This window comes from Artemia sp. Qi Xiang Cuo, chromosome 5 (genome assembly GCF_049724085.1).
Source record: "Artemia sp. Qi Xiang Cuo chromosome 5, ASM4972408v1, whole genome shotgun sequence".
Taxonomy (NCBI): Eukaryota; Metazoa; Arthropoda; class Branchiopoda; order Anostraca; family Artemiidae; genus Artemia; species Artemia sp. Qi Xiang Cuo.
In genome coordinates this window covers 80,796,285-80,815,505 of record NC_142798.1, presented here as the reverse complement: position 1 = coordinate 80,815,505, position 19,221 = coordinate 80,796,285, and the positions used below count along the sequence as shown (strand labels likewise).

General features: G+C 35.0%; 1 protein-coding gene across 1 annotated transcript in view; it reads left to right on the top strand.

The window, feature by feature from the left end:
• Positions 1-19,221, top strand: part of kel (kelch protein) — a 97,741-nt gene that overhangs the window by 65,197 nt on the left and 13,323 nt on the right. The window contains exons 7-11 of the mRNA XM_089089982.1: positions 1,068-1,224; positions 4,536-4,645; positions 5,707-5,819; positions 8,692-8,869; positions 18,031-18,171. Of these exons, the coding sequence (XP_088946108.1) occupies positions 1,068-1,224; positions 4,536-4,645; positions 5,707-5,819; positions 8,692-8,869; positions 18,031-18,171 (699 nt within the window). The remainder of the gene's footprint in view (positions 1-1,067; positions 1,225-4,535; positions 4,646-5,706; positions 5,820-8,691; positions 8,870-18,030; positions 18,172-19,221) is intronic.

Sequence of the window (19,221 nt, the reverse complement as noted above, 5' to 3'; positions counted from 1 at the left end):
AAAAACGAAAAGATTTAAAGTATTATTTTTTTTCCCCTGAAAAGACTATGTCAATATAAAACGAATAGAAATTAATTGAAAAATCTTTTTCCACAAAATAAGTTTTTCAAAGAAAAGTAAAGAACTCCATTAAACAAAAAATTAGTAAAAATAAAATCAAATAATCTACCAAGCGTGAAACTACCACAAATCAGCATCGATAAATAAATGAAACTCAAAACGAACAGATATTACAATAAATCACTTAGTCAAACTGAAAACGAGCATAAATGAACCTGAGTAGGGCTGAAAATTGCCATGCCTTCCTAAGACCATACCAAAATTTGCGCTTTATTGAAAAAACTTCAAATGAATTTGCTTTATCAGGTTAATATACATATGCTGATAATATGTAATCAAAATGTTAATATCATTTGATTTATTAAAGTTATAAAAGTATAAACATTTATATTTTTTCAGTTAAGTGCAAATTATGTTCTGGTCTTTGGAAGGCATAGGGGTTTTGAGCCCAATTTACGTTAATTTCTGCTCGTTTTGTGTTTGACTCGGCTATTTATTGTAATTTCTGTTCCGTTTAGTTTGCATAACAAGGATAAAAACTACTTATCGGTAAAGAACTTAACCATTACAATCCTGGCATTAGTGTTCGAAGAGAAACGCTTATAGTTAGAACAGTTAGGGCGGTGTTAGAACAGAAATACTTATAGGTCTACTTGTCATAACTGTGGCAAACTTGGCATTACAAGATTGGCAACAGTGTTAGGAAGGAAATGCTTATATTTAGAACAGTGTTAGAACAGAACCGCTTATAGGCTTACTTGTCTCAAATGTAGCAAAGGATTTGACCATTACAAACTTGGCAACAGTGTTAGAACAGTCAGAAAACAGATCCTGCTGACCTTTTTTTTCATCTTCTTTACCGTCTGTTGAAGTGCAGTTTGCCTTCCTGACTAAGAAAGACAGACTGGAAAATACAAAAGAAAATACATGCCTAATATTTACTTTTTTATTTCTTTATTTGGTAATCAAGTCTTTACGAAATCTTTCAGTCTACTCCTATGTTTTAGGTGTTCGAGAGTGTGATAGCCTGGGTAAACCATGAGGGTGAAACACGGTCCCAGCATTTGCCTACTTTGATGGAGCAAGTCAGATTACCTCTAGTCTCTCAGGATTTTCTAGTTCAAAGAGTAGAAGAAGAACCGCTTCTTCGATCTAGTTCTCAGTGTAAAGTATCACCTTTTATTCTTAGAAAGTGTTCCAATTTCTTACAAAAAAAAAGAAAATTTTCTTTCACTAAGTGTCTTGGAGAATTTGAGCTGCTTTTTTACAAGACCTTCTTTTAACAAGCTGAGGTTTGTCGATTAATACTTTTTATTACTTTTCTGGTGGAACTGTTTAATCTGAATATAAAAGTGTAATCAGAACGTTTGCATTGCCAGTGGTTGCCATTCAGGTCTCAAAATCTGCAATACCTAGAAGCCTAGTTGATATCCTTTGAGAACCATGTTTTGCCATTCAGGTCTCAAAATCTGTCATTCAGTTCCATTCAGATCTCAAAATCTTCCATTCAGTTCCATCAGACATCAGAATCTGCCATTCAGTTCCATCAAGTCTCAAAATCTGCCATTCAGTTCCATTCAGGTCTAGAATCTGCTATACCTAGAAGCCTAGTTGACATCCTTTATCAGCCTTATTGTACAGCTACAACGACATAACTCTAGTTAGAACTGTATCTGTTATTTTTAATTCAGACCAAGAGTTTTGTAAACCCCAAACTCGATTTTATCCATATAGTTAGCCACGAAACGAGACAACACGAAGAAAACGCCTTAAAAGACAATTGGATCTACACTTTATGGGACGTTTATGTGGTACAAGCATCTGAAATCAAAAGCAAAAACTAGATTAAGATCCAGCCCCTCCCCCTCAGTCTTTGTTTAAGTGCCTACCATAGGAAAAACAATGAATACACAGATGGGGCTTAAGACCTGTTTACTAAAGTTCCATGATATACACTATTTTTCACATTTCAGATAATATTCGTATGATTTGCTGATGTTATTGCTATTTGGCGAATTTCCAAGAGCCAATAATTTTATCACATGAAGCTATGAACTGTGCCTGTTATATATCATGTCTTAGCCAATAGTTTTGCAACTCGTGGATTCGATTTAATCCATGGTATTAGCCACAAAAAGAGATAATACAAAGAAAACACCTTAAAAAGTGCTTTGGGTCTAAATTGTTGTTGTTGTTGTTGTTGTTTTGACCTGGGCACTTTGTATCGAAAGAATTGTCGTAGGAACTTCGAAAAGGGCTCATTCGATTGAAAATAGAAAGGGCTGATGCCCTTTTTAATAGTCGAAACTGATTGGAGGGTAACTAATTATACTAAAAGTGAAATGAGAACTGAATACTCGTCCCACATATGGAAATTTTTACTAAACTCTCTCTACCAACGTCTTAGCCAATAGTTTTGCGAATCTTGGATTCGATTTAATCCATGGTGTTAGCCGCAAGAAGAGAGAATACAAAGAAAACACCTTAAAAAGTGCTTTGGGTCTAAATTGTTGTTGTTGTTGTTTAGACCAGGGCACTTTGTATCGAACTATTGGCTAAGATGTTATAAGGGTCTTGCCAGCGGTCTGGTATTTTTCCCTTTGTTCAGTTTGAAACTTACCGCCATAAGTCCCTGGGCGAAGGAATGCCTAAATAAGAACTGTGAAATCGAAATCGTATATTCAGATTCTTCTGCACGGAAAGCAACTCATTATAACTACAGAAATAAAAGCGTAGGTTGATTGGACGTCGTTACTTACTGTTGCAAACTTAAAACTTAAAACGCCTTAAAAAGTGCTTTGGGTCTAAATTTTATGCGACTTGTACGTGGCACAGTATTCAAAATCAAAGGCAAACACTAAACTGGATTGAGATCCGGTCTTGCCATCCCGTATTATAGCTGCCAAAAAAAATTGAAATATCATAAAAAATGGAATTAGAGCAGCAGTCAGAAAGGTATGAAGGACACTAAAAATGAAATCAATTCTTTAAATTGATTCAGTGGAAACCTACACAGCCGTGTACATCTTTAAAAATTATGAAAAACCGTCAATTCAAATTATAGTGGAAATAATCTTCAAGAAAACACAATGACTGGCAGCCAACTGGGTGTAAATCCAGTGATTGAATGAGTAGAAGTACGTAAAAATATAGGCTAGCCCTAACTTCTGATATTTAAATTGTTAGTTGTTGACTTACCTGCAAGACAATCTTTTTGGAAAGACCAATTATTCTATTTTGTTGATAGTATATTTATCCCTTCCAAATATTTATTACAAAAGTATCACTTTTATTGCTGAACTTGTATCACAAAAAGTGCAAGTAATAAATTCATTGTTTCACTTCAGAAAGCAAGAAAGAAAATACAGACATAACATGTTCAAGTGTAACAAAGATTTATATTGAAAAATCACCCTAATCTGTTCGGCTAGCGCTAGAAATATGATAGACAATTAGACTTGCTCGCGGAAGATAAACATGAAATATTATGTAATGGAAATCTCAAAACATGTCTTTAAACGGTTTATTTGCAGGTTTCTGCAATATCTTTGAATCTTTAAGTGTAAAAAGCGTTGCCAAATTTACCGAACTAGTTTCCGGATGTTTTGCACGGTTCGGTCTGGAAACACTGGCGAAACTTTCTGCATACACATTCTGATCTCTAATATTTTGTACAAACCAAAAGAAAGATCATAGAAAATGTTGGCTTTCAGGTATGGATAGACCTAAGATGGAGCCATTTGGCAAAAAATGTTTTCATTTTGATGTCCTTGGTACTTCGAAGATTTTTTATACTGTACACCAGAAACCAGATTGAAAATGATTTACTATGTGGCAAATGGGAAAATTGAATATAAAATAAGGCCAACCAAAAAAGCCTAAAACACCAATTAAAAAAGAACTTACATTGAAACCGTATGGTTAGTAGCATTTATAAGGATATTTCCTATTCTACACCAGAAACTACATTACAATTGATGTAACATATGACGGATACAAATTGAGTTTTTGAAGTATTGCCTGGATTAGTTGAAAATACTTTTGACCAGTATCTGCTCATTTAACTTTTAGTTTAAGCAGCTTAATATCAATAACACAAACAAGTATTTAATTTTAAAAACACTTAAATAGAGTGGTTAAAACCATTAGGCTATCTATCCCACCTCTAAAAGAGATGGAGAAACCTTAATAGGATATTTGTTGTATGAGATAAATGTATGGGAGAGCTTAAAGTTGGCAGGCCAACAGTTTTGTGAATCACAAGCCTGATTTCGTCCATGTTCATAGACAAGGTCCCTTCTCTGCATACGAGTATGCATGAAAATGTCAAATTCCATACTTATTTGTTTTAAAACACACTCTTTTTTTAAGTACTCCTTTTCTTTTTTGTGTACTTGTCTTCTCTTTTGAAGTCCTCTCTGTATTTTGTTTCCATTTGTTTCTTTCTAATCATTTATCTTTTTTTCAATTTTTAGGTAAAGATTTCCTAATTGAAGCTTTAAAGTATCATTTATTGAAAACCGAACAAAAATTACTCTATCGATCACCTCGAACGAGACCTCGTTTTCCTTATGGACTGCCTAAGGTAAATTTGACCACGTCTTTCTGAGATATGATATATAAATGATTTAATAGTGTACGCGATTTCATTTATTTTGAATTAATAGATTCATCTAAAATATTTATCATTGTGTTTCGTTTTTCTTTACATTTGAAATCGAATTACTGATAAACCGTTTTAATATACTATTTTGGACTAGTTTTGCAATGTAGAGTAACTTGGTTTGATCTGTAGACCAAATTGCTTTCAATGGTTAATTTTATTTTAGAAAAAATGACGATTTGTAATTTTTCTAGTTTGCTGGGTTAATATACCGTACGTTCTTTCATAAGAATAAAAAATTAGGGGTTGCAAGTACATGGCTCAAAATAATAACTTCTGGTTCATTCACTAAATTTGTCTGAGAGAATTCAATAACTGAACTCTCAATAACTGAAAAGAAGAAGAATTTACGTCTCGAGATTTTGGATGAACCCAGTTATTCAACTCTCTCAACAAATCTAGTGAATGAACCGGAAGTTATTATTTTGTCTTTTATAAATATGTTACTTTTAATTTTAACGGTTTAGTATTTATGCTTATGACGATCGCTGTATATGTGGTCGAAATATACAGACTTTTGTGTTGGTTTTCAATGTCTAATAAATAGACTTGTCCCCTTTTGAACGTTTATTTGTTCTTCATAGAAAGGTAGTGTGGTCCGAGTAAAAAAATCGCCTAATATAAGGTATTACGTCGAAAATATGTGCTGATGAAAGTGCATTCGTTTTAATGGCTGAGATCCAATGATATCTGTGCATGTGAAAAGCATGGTGAGGAGTGACAGTTATGTATATTTGGGAGGGAATTTTATGGCACTGTTATGCAGTTAAGAAAATTCCTCAGAGTAACTGTGGGTCAATTTGGAAATGGAAGGGCATTATAGAGCAAGTGCTTTCTTTTTTAATATTTTGATGAATTGTTCATTTATTTTTTGTTTACCCGTGATTATTCCGTTATTTTCTTTGTTTTCATGGTCCTGTGGCTTTGGTACAAGAAATATTGTCTATTTATACCCATATCTATATAATATTTATCTATGTCAGGTGCTGGTTGTTGTTGGTGGTCAGTCTCCCAAAGCTATAAGAAATGTTGAGTGCTACGATTTTAAAGAAAATAAATGGTCAGTTCTTGCGGATATGCCAACTAGGCGTTGTAGGTGAGTTGTTGTGGTATATATGTTTTTAAGCTATGAAATTTTAAGTGCCTTAATAATAATACCTTAATAAGTAGGATTAAATCAATTAGTTTAGTACTAAGCTATTAAGTGTTAAGTGCTTTAAGTGTTTGTATTAATTAAGTGTTGTTAATAATTACTTTCATTAGTATAATTAAGTATTAAATGCTTTTAGTTTGGTTAAGGGCTTTTAGTTTGAAGCTTTACACCCACAGAACACGGATGTCAACCGTTGGTTCTTGAATTAAAATCAAGTTGCTGGCATCAAGCCATGGCTAATTGGAGGTAAAGCCAAGACAGACAGTGTGAATGAGAGGTAAATCTGGCATAAGCTTTTTTTAGGATTGTATAAAAATGATGTCATTTCACTTGTCGGGTTAGGTTAGGTTGCAACATTACCTTTTGTGCAAGTTGAAACGAAGCTGTTTTTAGGTCAGTTTTTTTTTGTTTCATTGTCAAGCAAAGCGAATCATGATAAACGGTAAATTGTTGTGTTCTATGGGTATTTGCCTCTATAATGATTTTTGTTTCAATCTATTTCTTATTGGTTGAGGCTGTGTATATTTTTAAATTGAAATATTCTTACAAAAGTTTGTAGGAAGTCGGCTTTGGATTTATTTTTTTGTCGAAAAAAAAAATGATTGGTTGACATGGTAGCATGAGTACAGTTAAATGAAATAAGCTCTGAAACAAGGCTTGTACTGGTTTGTTATTGGGTATTTTAGCCTTCTTAAAAGAATTTTTTTTTTAAACAAAATTCTTATGAAAATGAATGAAAAAGCAAATTTGGCAAGCACCTTTGGAAGTTTTCTACCAGCACATTACGCGTCAACGCGTCATTAGCAATATCCAAACCTAATTTTTAATTGAATGTCTAATTATTTATTGTTGCTCATTCAATTATGGTCGTCACTACCAGACTTGTTCAGTTCAATATTTAACAAGTAATAAAAGTCTTTTAAGTTATAGGGCCAATTGTGATGCTAGTATTTGAGTAGATTTTAACATTTTGTATCATGACAAAGATAAGCATACTAATTTGACTTATTAATGGTCAAACATTTTGATTGTTACTAACCAGGAATTAAAGACGACTCAGTACACCCTTGAAACTACTCAGAGTGGGGAAAGAAAGAGATACTTCAAGATTGTTTGAAAGGATCTCCTGCATTATTTGACAAATTTGCCCTTTAAAACATGGTTTTTTATGTATTAGACCCAATTAAGGGTTGGATGTTTGCATAACATTTACTTAGCATTGATTTGGCAAGTAATTGCATTCGAATTTGACAAATAAGTAAATGTCATGTAGTTTTATATCATGCTTTAATCAGCTAAATTAAAATTGACTTTCAAAATATTTTATAAATTATTTTGAGTCGTTCATTAAAGTGGATTCGGCCTAAAGAAAAATTCGAAATTTTGAAATTTTCTAATTTGCGACCCATATTCTCCAGAAAAGTTAATCGACTAAAATTTTTCTTTCACATTGTTTTTTAGTTCCTTTTTGTTTCTATATTTGCAGAGCTTCCCAAAATCCTAGACTAAGGGGGTGAAGTAAAACAAGATTTGGGTGGCTGCTGTCCCCCTTTCGTGTTTTGTATGCTTGGTAAAAAGAGGAACTTTTATAAAATTTGCTACTGATAAACTCTGAAGCATACTGAAAGTACTTTACCTTCTTGTATAAGGAAAACGGCTATAAAATTATGGCTCCCCAAGGTCCCAAAGAATACTTGGACAAATAAGGAAAAGATTAAATGCATATTGTGATGTGGCGCGCAATTTGTCTTCTTTTAAGGTACCACTTTTATCGTCTGATAGCCCTTTTGCTAACGAAATAATGAGTTTCATCTTAGTGAAGTCTCAATTGCACTCTCCAGTGCGTGAAGTTTGAGTCCTAAGATATGCCCCCCTGTACTCACTTTTTATGTCAGGGTGAAGCCATTCAGGTTATTTGGTCCTTTACCTCTCTGGTTTATACTTCCTTTTGAGTAGGAATGATGTTACGTGAATCCTTTAAAACTTTATTTCATATATTGTGAATTTTTATTTTACCCTCGATTTGGTACATTAATACTGGAATAGTTGGTAAATTCAATTTTCCATGTGTAAGACTTAGGTTTACTGTGCAGAGCTAGGCTATGAGTCACGATATTCCTCTGAATTTCACCCCATCATGATTAAATTCATTTCTTTATTAATTGAAATATATTTTTTTAATACTCTACAAGTTTTGTACCTTTTGTGTAATTAGAAATAAATTATTATACCGGAGAAGTATTTATTAATTTGTTTCTATTATGTTCTATATGTTCTCTTTGTTCTATTATGTATTATGCAGTGAAAAATAGATGCGCATAGGTCTAAGGGAGGGGGACTCAAAACAGCTTACTTCTAGGCCGTTATACTTCCTAGAGGGGAATCCCCCCTGCCCCTTCTGTGCAGTATACAAGAGAAGAATTTTAGATCAAGGCAATATTGCAACGACTTGGTTTGGAAACTTATCAAGTCCCAATTATTGAATTTTATTAGTCAATGTATCAGCCAGAACGTGGTGATAGCCAAAGTCTTTTCAAGCATATTTAGGAATTTGAAATTTTTGAATAATGCTATTTCCATGGAGATTGTGGGCTGCATCCCCACCCCCTCCCCACCCAAAAAAAAAAAAAAAAAAAAACGACAAGACAATGATGAAAACAAGGTACGTTTGAGAACTCTTAAAGAATGTTTGGGCAATGTCTCCTAAAATGTAGATCCCAGGTATTTGGCACTCTGGAACGAGTTTTTGAGATATAAGTTTATTTTTAAGTTTTGACCCCAATTTTACTGAAATGCCTTTCAATTTTGTCGGTAGGGCTGGACTAACTTCATTAAATGGAAGGGTGTATGCAGTCGGCGGTTTCAATGGATCATTAAGGGTGAGAACGGTCGACACATACGAGCCAGCATTAGATCAGTGGTTCAACGCACCGGATATGCTAACTAGACGGTCTACCCTTGGAGTGGCTGTTCTAAACGGGTGTGTTTACGCGGTATGTATTTTTATTTTTCTATGTGTACCATTTCTTATTAGTTTGCTTTGATTTAAATGCTGAAGGCCTTAAGGGGCCCTCAGCCTTTGGGTCCCTTAAATTGACTGGATACAATCGGGATCTATATTATTGAGCCCTATACACCAATATAGTATGCGCAGAGGGGAAAAAGGTTAATATAAGTAAAATAAACCAGGTTAAAATCTAGTAAAATGGAATAAAATAACACCTCCTTGCCGTATTTGCTTTCTGTATGTTCTGTAGGTATATGTATATACATAAATATACATGCATTTACAATTTTCTGTAGGCTTTGTCCAAGTGGGCATGTTTAACTAAAACGAGGGATTATTTAGTTGAAGTTTAGTACATAGTCGCTCTTCAAGATTTTCACGGAAGGTGTTCTCTCTTCTCTCTTGTTTCCAATTTTCTAATCATCTTCTTGATCAGGTTCTTTTTGTACCCTTAAGTAAAAATGACAAAAAGAAATGCTCGACACTTTGCTAAGACCCATCGATACTAAAAAGAATTGCCCTATCGCGTCCATTATAAACGTTTTTAGTTTGGGTGGCCAAACTATTAAGAATTATGGTGGCGACCTTGATATTGCTTGCAGAACTTGGATAATAGATTTGAATAAACCAGAGAAAACTAAAACCCGACACCGAATTTCCCAGATATCTCAGAAAAACTATTTAATTTCTTTCAGTTTGGGCTTGATGTAGAGATATCCGATTTTGATGAGACTTACATTAACTGGAAGTCAGAATTTGTTTTTTTCTGTGAATTGGAGCAGAATTTTCTAATTTAGTTTCAGGAAAGGTCAGTCCCTGAAAATATTTTAGTCTACCTGCTCGAAAACCCTGAAAATCAGTTCTAAGGAATTATCATTTGATTGATCTTGCCGCTTTGGGACTTCATGTACTGTCACCCACCTTGATTGACAGGTTACCTGAGAAAAGCTAATTACATTTCAGTGTATCTACCAATATTTGTAAACTGATTGGTAGCTTCCAGCTTTTTGATTTTGCTGCTTGAGAATTCATATTTAGTTACAATTTTCAATCAATTTTTCATATCCCTTATCATTTCCTGAAAGTTCCAAATTAATAAACTTGACATTTTTGACTTAAAACTTTTTGACAACCCGTATACACATAACGTGTTTTGATTTAGTTCAACACTTCACTCAACATTCTCTGAAAGGCACACCTGAATAACCTTGGTCTTTTTGGAAAGTAAAAGTCAAACATGCATACTTTTCTCAACAACATTTACTATATGTAAACAATGAACGAATTGCCTAACTTACAGCCCTTGCCCTGAGGGCTGAGAAAAAGGGGTGACATCCCCAAGGGTATAATTACTGGACCTCCATAAATATTTATTCACGTTTCTACCGGCACAGAGGGAGAAAAGGCGAGGCAAGGCATCATGGGCCTTGCCAGGAAATTACCATGCTGGTAACATGGTAATTTCCTGGTAATGGTAATAACATGGTAATGGTAACATGATGGTTGGTAACAAGTACTACCAGGAGCATTGTTTTCACTGATCTTTAACGGTAATTTTCCTCTTTCAGTATACACATTTTTTAAATGTATTTAAGCCAACGCATACAATGTATTTAAGCATCAAAGAACAGAATTGTGGGAGTAGTAATGTCTTCACCCACGTAGAAGACCAATTCATGCAGAACGTCCATCCACATGAACAATAATGCCCGTCTCTATCCAAATTTCTTTAGTAAAATTATTGTAAAGAACTTGTTCAACAAAATTTCTTTTCATCGAAATTTTGACTAAATAATCTTGTCCAAAATTTTACTTACAATTCAATATTTGAATTCGCAAGCAGAAAACTGAAAAAACGAGAAGCTACCAACCAACTTTCAAGCATTGGTACATGCACTATAACAGCAAGAAAAACAACTTCCAATATACAACAAAGAGAGAAAAAACTTATAGAAAAGACGACAAGCGACGCAAATATTTCGCCTTTATGTAAACGAGGCTTCTTCAGAGACAACAAAGATAAAAAACCAAAATAAACTAAAAACAAATAAAACCACCACCAACATTAATAAAATACATTTGTCGCAGCTGATCCACGTAGGTCACAAGCTAATAGAGTTACTTCGATGAGAACACCAAAGCAATTGCTTTGTTGCTTTTAGTTGCTTTGGTGTTCTCATCGAAGTTAACTCTATTAGCTTCTGTGATCTAGGGGACTTACGCCAACTCAATTTTGCATGTTGAGATGCTACGGGGAATTATCTTGGGATATTTTCACTGTGTTTGGATTTCTGGGAAAAGATTTCCCCAGAAGGGGCGATTTCCTGAGTGATCGAGAAAACAATTAAATATTAATATATTTTTCAAATGAAAGTATGCTAAAGAAAATTTTTCAGTTTGAATCGTCCTACGAAATTTTATGAAGGGGGGATTGTCAGCAAGGATGGAATTTTCCGCAGGGAATCTTATGGTGGGGATGTGTTGGGAACTTTCCACGGAAGAGTTTCCCGTGAGGAGAGAGAATTTTTCATGGGGTGTGTGTGTGTGTGCCAGATTTACCGGCATTATTTGAAAAACGATCAGAAATTAATTGTAAAAAAAAGTCGTCCGAACGATCACGCCACTTTTGTCCTTAGCTTTATAGGTTATAAACAGGCATTTGATTCAGCTTTTAGAAAAGCATCTGTGGAGGTCCTATTATAAGAAATGGAAACGATCAAAAATGGGGTTTTAAGGCCAAACGTGAATACTGAATAAACAAACAAAGCGAATATTTCGAGAGGACAACCGCCTCTCTTCTTCAGCGCAAAACTAAATACTGTATTCAAGAAAAGTGCCGAAGAAAAAAAAAACAAAAACAAACGCGGCAATCACTGGCAATCAGCAACAGAAACCCTATAAGAAAATTAAAATATATTTTCTTGTGAATTATTATCGCTTCTAATCAGCAGCTGTACCAAACCAATCTTGCTCAACTCATCCTCAGGGCTATACTGTGCTGTTTCTCCTCCCCATAGTATAGTGCAGACGGTTTGATATCATTCTATTTTCCCTTCTTGTAAAAGTTTTTTTTTTTTTTTTTTTTTTAAAGCTTTTTCCAATAGGCAATGTTTAGAAGTACTCCAAAAAAAAAGTCCCACCAGATCCCAAATCAAATTCCAGTGAAAGTGCCACAGTGAAAGACACCCATCATGGCTAGTCAAGCACACTATCTCAAAGTTCAAATGATAGCTCCGATTCGAAGAATAGGACAATGATAAGTGTACGGGCTAATGTAACCGTAAATGATGATAATGGGTTACAAGAGGTCCTTTCTAGAAGCTCTAAAAAAAGGAAAAAAATCTCCTTAATCAAAAGCATTTCCCCTCTCCCTGCCCAAGATCCTCCCTCCATAAACTTAGGAATTTACCTTAAAATTACTCCTACTACCCCCTTTGAAATAAAAATGATCACTGTAAATAAGAGTTGTAATTTTTAAATTGCTAAAATCAATGTTCTCTCTTAATATTAACAGTGATGGATCTCTGCTAATCGCTGTAGAAGATCAGAATTCAGCAGATACAATAATTAACCTAAAATTCCTTCTGAATACCCCAATTATTGCATCCAATTGGAACCCAAAACAATCACCAACAAAAATAGTAGTTTATAATGTTCCCCCAGAGATATCCACTCAGGAGTTAGAAGAAGGCCTCTCAGATAGGACTGGAAACACAATCCCAGTTGAGGATGTTACCCAACTTGGCAAACCTAACTCTAATGGCTTAAAAACTAGTAGATTCTTCTTATTCACACTGAAGGAAAAAATTAATATCCCAGAAAAATTATTCCTATATGGGCAAATCAAACCACACAAAGAATACAAACCTAAGCCTATCCAGTGTCAGAAGTGTCACAAACTGGGACACACGACAAACAAATGCAATGAAATTCTCCGAGAGTGTAGTAATTGTAAAGCTTTCCATCCTAAAGAGCTGACAACTTGCAACAACACTCAGCCTACATGCATCAATTACAAAGGCCCACATGAATCTACAAATAAATCATTATGCCCTGCATACAAGAAAAGAGCTCTAACACTCCAAATATCAACAGAGAAGGCCATCCCATACCCCTTTGCAGCAATGGAAGCAAATGCTGCCCACCAATACCAAATAAAGCCTGTAATGAAACCAACCACAACCCCCCCGTCAAGCGCCCCCAATGCATCAAGCACCCCACAAAACACCATCTTCTAAGCCCCCTAGCTCAAATCCCTATCAGAAGGAATCACCAAGCCAACAAGCCTCCTTGTCCGGTAAGATGAGGTCCGTCTGGCCCCCCCTCCCGAGAAGAAACAAACCAGAAACACTACCAGGAATCAATCCCCTAACCGACAAACAGGATGCACAACCAAAAATGCAATCCCCAAATATATGCATATTCATTCTAAACTGTAATGCAGTTCAAGCCATGAACATACATCAACTACAGAAAACAAAAATCATTGCAGAATTGGCAAAAATCTATATCCCCGATGATATGCTCATTCAAGAAAAAAAAGATCTTGCTTTAATTTTAACAAAGCTGAACATTAAGACACAGTCATATGAAAAATAAATCAACAACAAAACATATATCAATACTGCAATGGAACGTAAGATCCCTCACAGAAAATAAGCTAAATGAACTAAAATCTTTTATGAATAATAATTCCATTAATATTGCTTGTCTCCAGGAAACTCATTTAACCCAAAATCAAAAAATTAAGTCTCCGGAATATACTATCCTCAGAAAGGATAGATCTTCAGAGAGAAAAGAAGGTGTGGTAGCTTTATTATTTAAAAATAATATAAAATTCTGTGGCATCAATTTTCCAGATTTTGCAAATGATGTTGATGTAATTGGTATCAGTGTTTGGCTGAATAATTTAAAAACCTACATAATAAGCTTTTATAACCCTAATGGCCAAAGTACAGATGCCAAGGATTTCTTTAATTATATGAATAATCCTAATGTTTTAAAAAATATAATTAATTGTGGAGTTTTCAATGCCCACAGCCTTTTGTGGGGGAATAAACCAGCAAATAAAGCTGGTAAATTCATTGAGCATATGACTTCAAATAATAATGAATTATCTGTTGCTACCCCTCCAAACCTGAATACATATTTCAACCCCAGAAGTGGCAGATTCTCCACAATTGACCTACAAATTGTGTCATTAAATTTTTTGAACAAAATTTACATAAATAAAATTGATAGTGTATATACTGACCACTTTGCTATAGTTTGCTCCCTAAATGAACCTGCTGAAACTGTATCTCATACCTCCAAATATATCAACACTAAAGCAAATTGGTCTATGTTCCAAAATAAGCTAAATGATGAAATTACAAATTTCACCCAAAGTTCATGCATTTCTAACACAACAGTTGACACACATGCTGAAGCCTTGACATCTTTACTGATAAATACAGCTGATCATGCTATCCCCAGGACAACACCTAAGAAAACATTCCCTAAACAAATTCCTAAAGTATGGTGGACCTATGAACGCCTAAATAAATGGAGGATAAAAAAGGCAGCTAGGACAGAATTCATAAAAAAACCATCACCTACTACATATTTTAAAAAATTACAAGCAGAATCTAATCTAAAAAGGACTATAATAGATGCTAAATATAAATACTGGAATAATTTTGCTAATAATCTCTCCAGAGAAACACATGAGCCAATTATACATAAAGTCATAAGCCACATCTGTGGGAAAAGGACTTCCCCCAACCCTCTCCTGTATGAGCTTATACATAATAATACCCATTATGACAATGATAATGAAAAAGGTAACCTATTTGCAAACCTTTTTGTTAATAAGCTAATATCAAATAATCAAAGCAAACTGTCCACAATTCCTATGAACCCAAGTTACCAACCACACCCAGGATCCGAGTTCATAACTAATCCATTTTCAATCCAGGAATTGAATAATGCAATACATCATATTAGGACCAAAACTAGCGGCAGCTATGACAATATACACCCTACATGGATAAAGAATCTCACACCTTCATACAAACAAGAACTGCTAAATTGTTATAATCACGCTTGGGCATCTTCTCGGTTCCCCAATATATGGAAATGTTCGTCCCTCCTACCAATCCTAAAGAAAAATAAACCAAAAGATAACCCGGAGTCTTATAGGCCCATAATGATTACTCCTGTGATGGGGAAAATTATGGAGAAAATGATCTATCACAGACTCCTCTGGTTTGTTGAAAAAAATAATATGATCCCTCACATTCAAACTGGATTCAGGAAATACCACTCCTCAACAGATGCTTTCATTCTGCTAACAAATGCAACAAATGAATCTTTCTCAAAAAATAATGTCCTAGTTGCAGCTTTCCTAGATTTTCAAGGGGCATATGACAATGTGAACCACCAAATCCTTTTAAACAAACTTGCAAACCTTGGAGTACCTCCTAAGCTAGTATCTTTTATTAAATCCTTCATAGAAGTGCGAAGTTTCATCGTTTGTGTTGGTTCAGCCTCTTCACCCCAAAAGACAACAACCAAAGGCCTACCTCAGGGAGCAGTCCTCAGTTGCCTCCTATTTGCCCTATATCTCTGGAACATGAACCTACCCCACACGAATCTACAATATGCTGATGATCTGGTTCTATGGTCATCTGGCAACACCTTTCAGATAGCACAGTCAAATCTGCAAAAGTCACTTCCAGTTTGAAAAATTCTCTCATCATTCAGATTTACCCATTGCACCCACCAAGTCAAAAATAATCCAATTTCATCGGAAGTGAAACCATGTTAATGCAAAACTAACTCTAAATAAAACAACTGTTCCAGAAGATAATCATATTAATTACCTAGGGCTCATGCTTGACCAAAAACTTAATTTCCACCTCCACATTTCAAACACAATAAAAAAATGCTATAGAAAAACAAATATACTAAAAAGACTTCTTTCCACACCCTGGGGGTGTAAGGAGAAAACGTTACTCCAGTTTTATAAATCACATATAAGACCCCATATTGACTATGGAAAATATTGAAATAACACAAAATGATATAATACGTCTCATATTTGGTCTTAGGAAACCCACAAGCACCAAGTTTCTGCTTACGGAGAGTGGATTAACAAAAATAAGGGAGAGACGTAGGTTTCTCTTGACAAAATATCTTACAAAAATTGAATCAAATAGCTCACACACATTACATAATTGGTTAAGAAATCCAGCCATGTATAGAGGCATTGCAGATGAGTATGCCAATATTCAGAAGAAGTTCCCATGCCAGCAAAGTCTATTGCACGCACTTTCCCCCGATCCCCCCCCGTGATTTGGTCAAGTCCCATAATAAATAATGAAGTCTTAAAGTGGAATAAAGATTTAACCCCCATTGCTTTTGTCCAGAAAAAATTTGCAGAACTTGATACAATTACCTATAAAAATCACTTCCAAATATTTTTTGATGGGTCGAAAATGAATGAGAAGGTTGCCAGTGGTGTTTTCCTTCCCCATCTGAAAATTGCAATGGGCGAGAGATTATATAATAATTAATCTATAATGTCTTCTGAGTTAAATGCAATAATCATGGCATTAGAACACCTTAAGGAAAACCAACCTTTTATTGCAAATTCAAATAATATTATCATATATTCCGACTCTATATCAAGCCTTGAGTTGCTGGCCTCGGCTCCTCAATATAAGTTGGACATTGACACTTATCATTGTCTCAGTATTATTGATAATCTTGCTTCAAGTGGCATAAAAACTTATTTTCAGTACATTCCTAGCCACTCTGGCATAAGTGGTAATCATCAGGTTGATGAAATAGCAAAATATGCTATAAATATTGACCAGCCAAGTGGGAGGCCAATCCCAATTAAAGATATTTACCAATGGAGGCTATCAGATATTAATTTTAATAAGGTTAATCCTACCCTTTCCCCCTTTCCCAATAAGTATCTTTCTAAAATTTATCATAGAATTCGTTCTGGAACAAATGGACTAAATTTCCTTGCATTCTCATATAAGCTTTCTAATTCAAGTGGTTCAATTCCCCTGTCCCCTCTTTGCAGACATTGTAATATGAATAATGAAACAATTGACCATTGCCTATTTGAATGTAATATGCTGACGTCTGCACAACATACCTTGCTTTGTAAACTGTTAAAATGCTTCAAAAACCACAAAATCTCACTATCAGCCAAGAGCCTAGCCAACCATACCTGCGCACAGAGCACAAAAATCGATATCTATCATCTTATATTTGAACTCCTTGAGTCAAAAGATCTACTGAAAGATATCTGCGAATATCTAACAAATAAGGGACAACCAAGACAGTAGCTCTGTAGCCCACAGAGTGAAGCAAAAAGAAGAGGGCTAAATAGTACCAACTGAATAGCCCGACTGCTGTGAATTAGAAGAAGAAGAACGCGGAGAGTCAATGTGGAAAGAACCACAAAACTAATGAAAAAAAACAAGAATTAAAAGATGAATAAAACTCAATAAAAGCCAAAATTATAAGAATAAGAACCAAATACCTAACAACCATAAAAGCGAGTCATTCGCCAATATCCGCGATTTGCATAAAATCCAAAAAAAATTATGAACTGCCATCGACGGGTGCTAACAAACAACTGAGAAGTTGAAAGACAACAATTCATTCACTCAAAAACAAAACGAACCAGCAATTAAATAAGTTGGAGAACTATATCATCATATTTCCGATTTTAATTATTGCATTCCTTGCAGATACCCTTTGAGCCTTAAGGGGTTGTTCACGTTTTTGATTATATGATTGGGAAAGTGGCTGTAAAAAAAAGAAATATTAAGAGGACCAAGCCACTTTTACAGATGCAGAATGATAAATTACCAAAAATTGTGCTTTATGGCATTTGTTTTGAAAATTAAAAATTCGTGGGGGGGGGGGGGTTAAGTGTGGAATTTTTGATGGATAGGGGTGGTGGAAGTCTGCGTAGCTGTGGCCTCTAATGGCTTGGTGCTGTAATCAGTTGTTAGTAAAATCAGAATTAATCTCCAAAGCATCTTCACACAGAGATCACTTGCAGTGCGTTTTCATCCTTGATACTGTCATGTTCTAAGATAAGTTTAGCAACTCTTAATTATTTTTATTGAATATTTTAAGGTCGGTGGATTTGATGGAACGTCTGGTTTAAATACTGCTGAAAAATACGATCCAGCTGTGGGTGAATGGAGAATGATAGCTAACATGTTTACTAGACGGAGCAGTGTGGGGGTAGCCGTACTTCATGGGATCCTGTACGCAGTAAGTTATATCTTCATATCTAAAAGGTTTTCATAAAAGGGAGGTATGTTTAAAGGTCTGGGTAACCATTGCACTCATATTCAGATACGTATTCCGAAATTTATTTTAGGGGGCGAATAAACAGACTGCAAAAACAATTAATTTACCCGAAAAAATAACATAATCTGGCTGACTTCGAAACAATCTGGATATTTTTCAAGGGGGGGGGGGGTGTATTTTTGAAGCTCTTCCCTGTACTTGTCTGCTCGTCTTTTACAATTTAATATTTTTTCTAGTTCTAGTAAGGTCTGATCTTAACGGTTGTCCAGAATATTTCCAACAATTAGTTATTCAAATTGTCAAAATATTTAATATTTATCGCAAGAGAGTTGAACTGTACGCTCCATCCTATGGGGCTCCAAACCATCCCTATTCTTGGACCACTCAAGGCTATAATCCCTTCCTCCTGATATTTTTTCTTTGGTTGGAATAAAAATCACAAAAATCAACTTTAAAATGTTTGCTTATCTTGTTCCATGGGGCTAAATCTGAAAAAAAACGTGACACATTTGTTGATCCTAAACAGAGACCATAGACGGGAAACTGTCCAAACACCACACAAAAAAAAAACAACAAATAAAGACCTACTCTAGTGTTGCTGTTGGACATGGAAAATCTTAAATATACCCCTCCCCTTCATTGACCCCTTCCCCTTCATTCTCCGTACTGAATGTTTTCCTATATCTGACGTTTTTTGACAATTAATACATATTTCAAAGTTGTTGGTTTTCTTTTTGTACATTTTATTCTGCCTGAAAGTCTTGCAATCGAAAACATCAGCCTCAGCAAAGGGGCTTTGGGGTAGAAGCCACTAAAATGGCACTAGGGAGCAGTCTATATAAAGAGTGCATTGTACATATATCACTAAGAAAATACAATCAAAGTAGTAAAACTGCCCAAAGCCATAAATTCTGACTTCTAGGCATTCGACCAAGGAAGCAAACATTGTCGACATTTCCTCTAACGTCATCATTAACGCCGTCAGGACGAAGCCGCTTGAGACCTACGAGT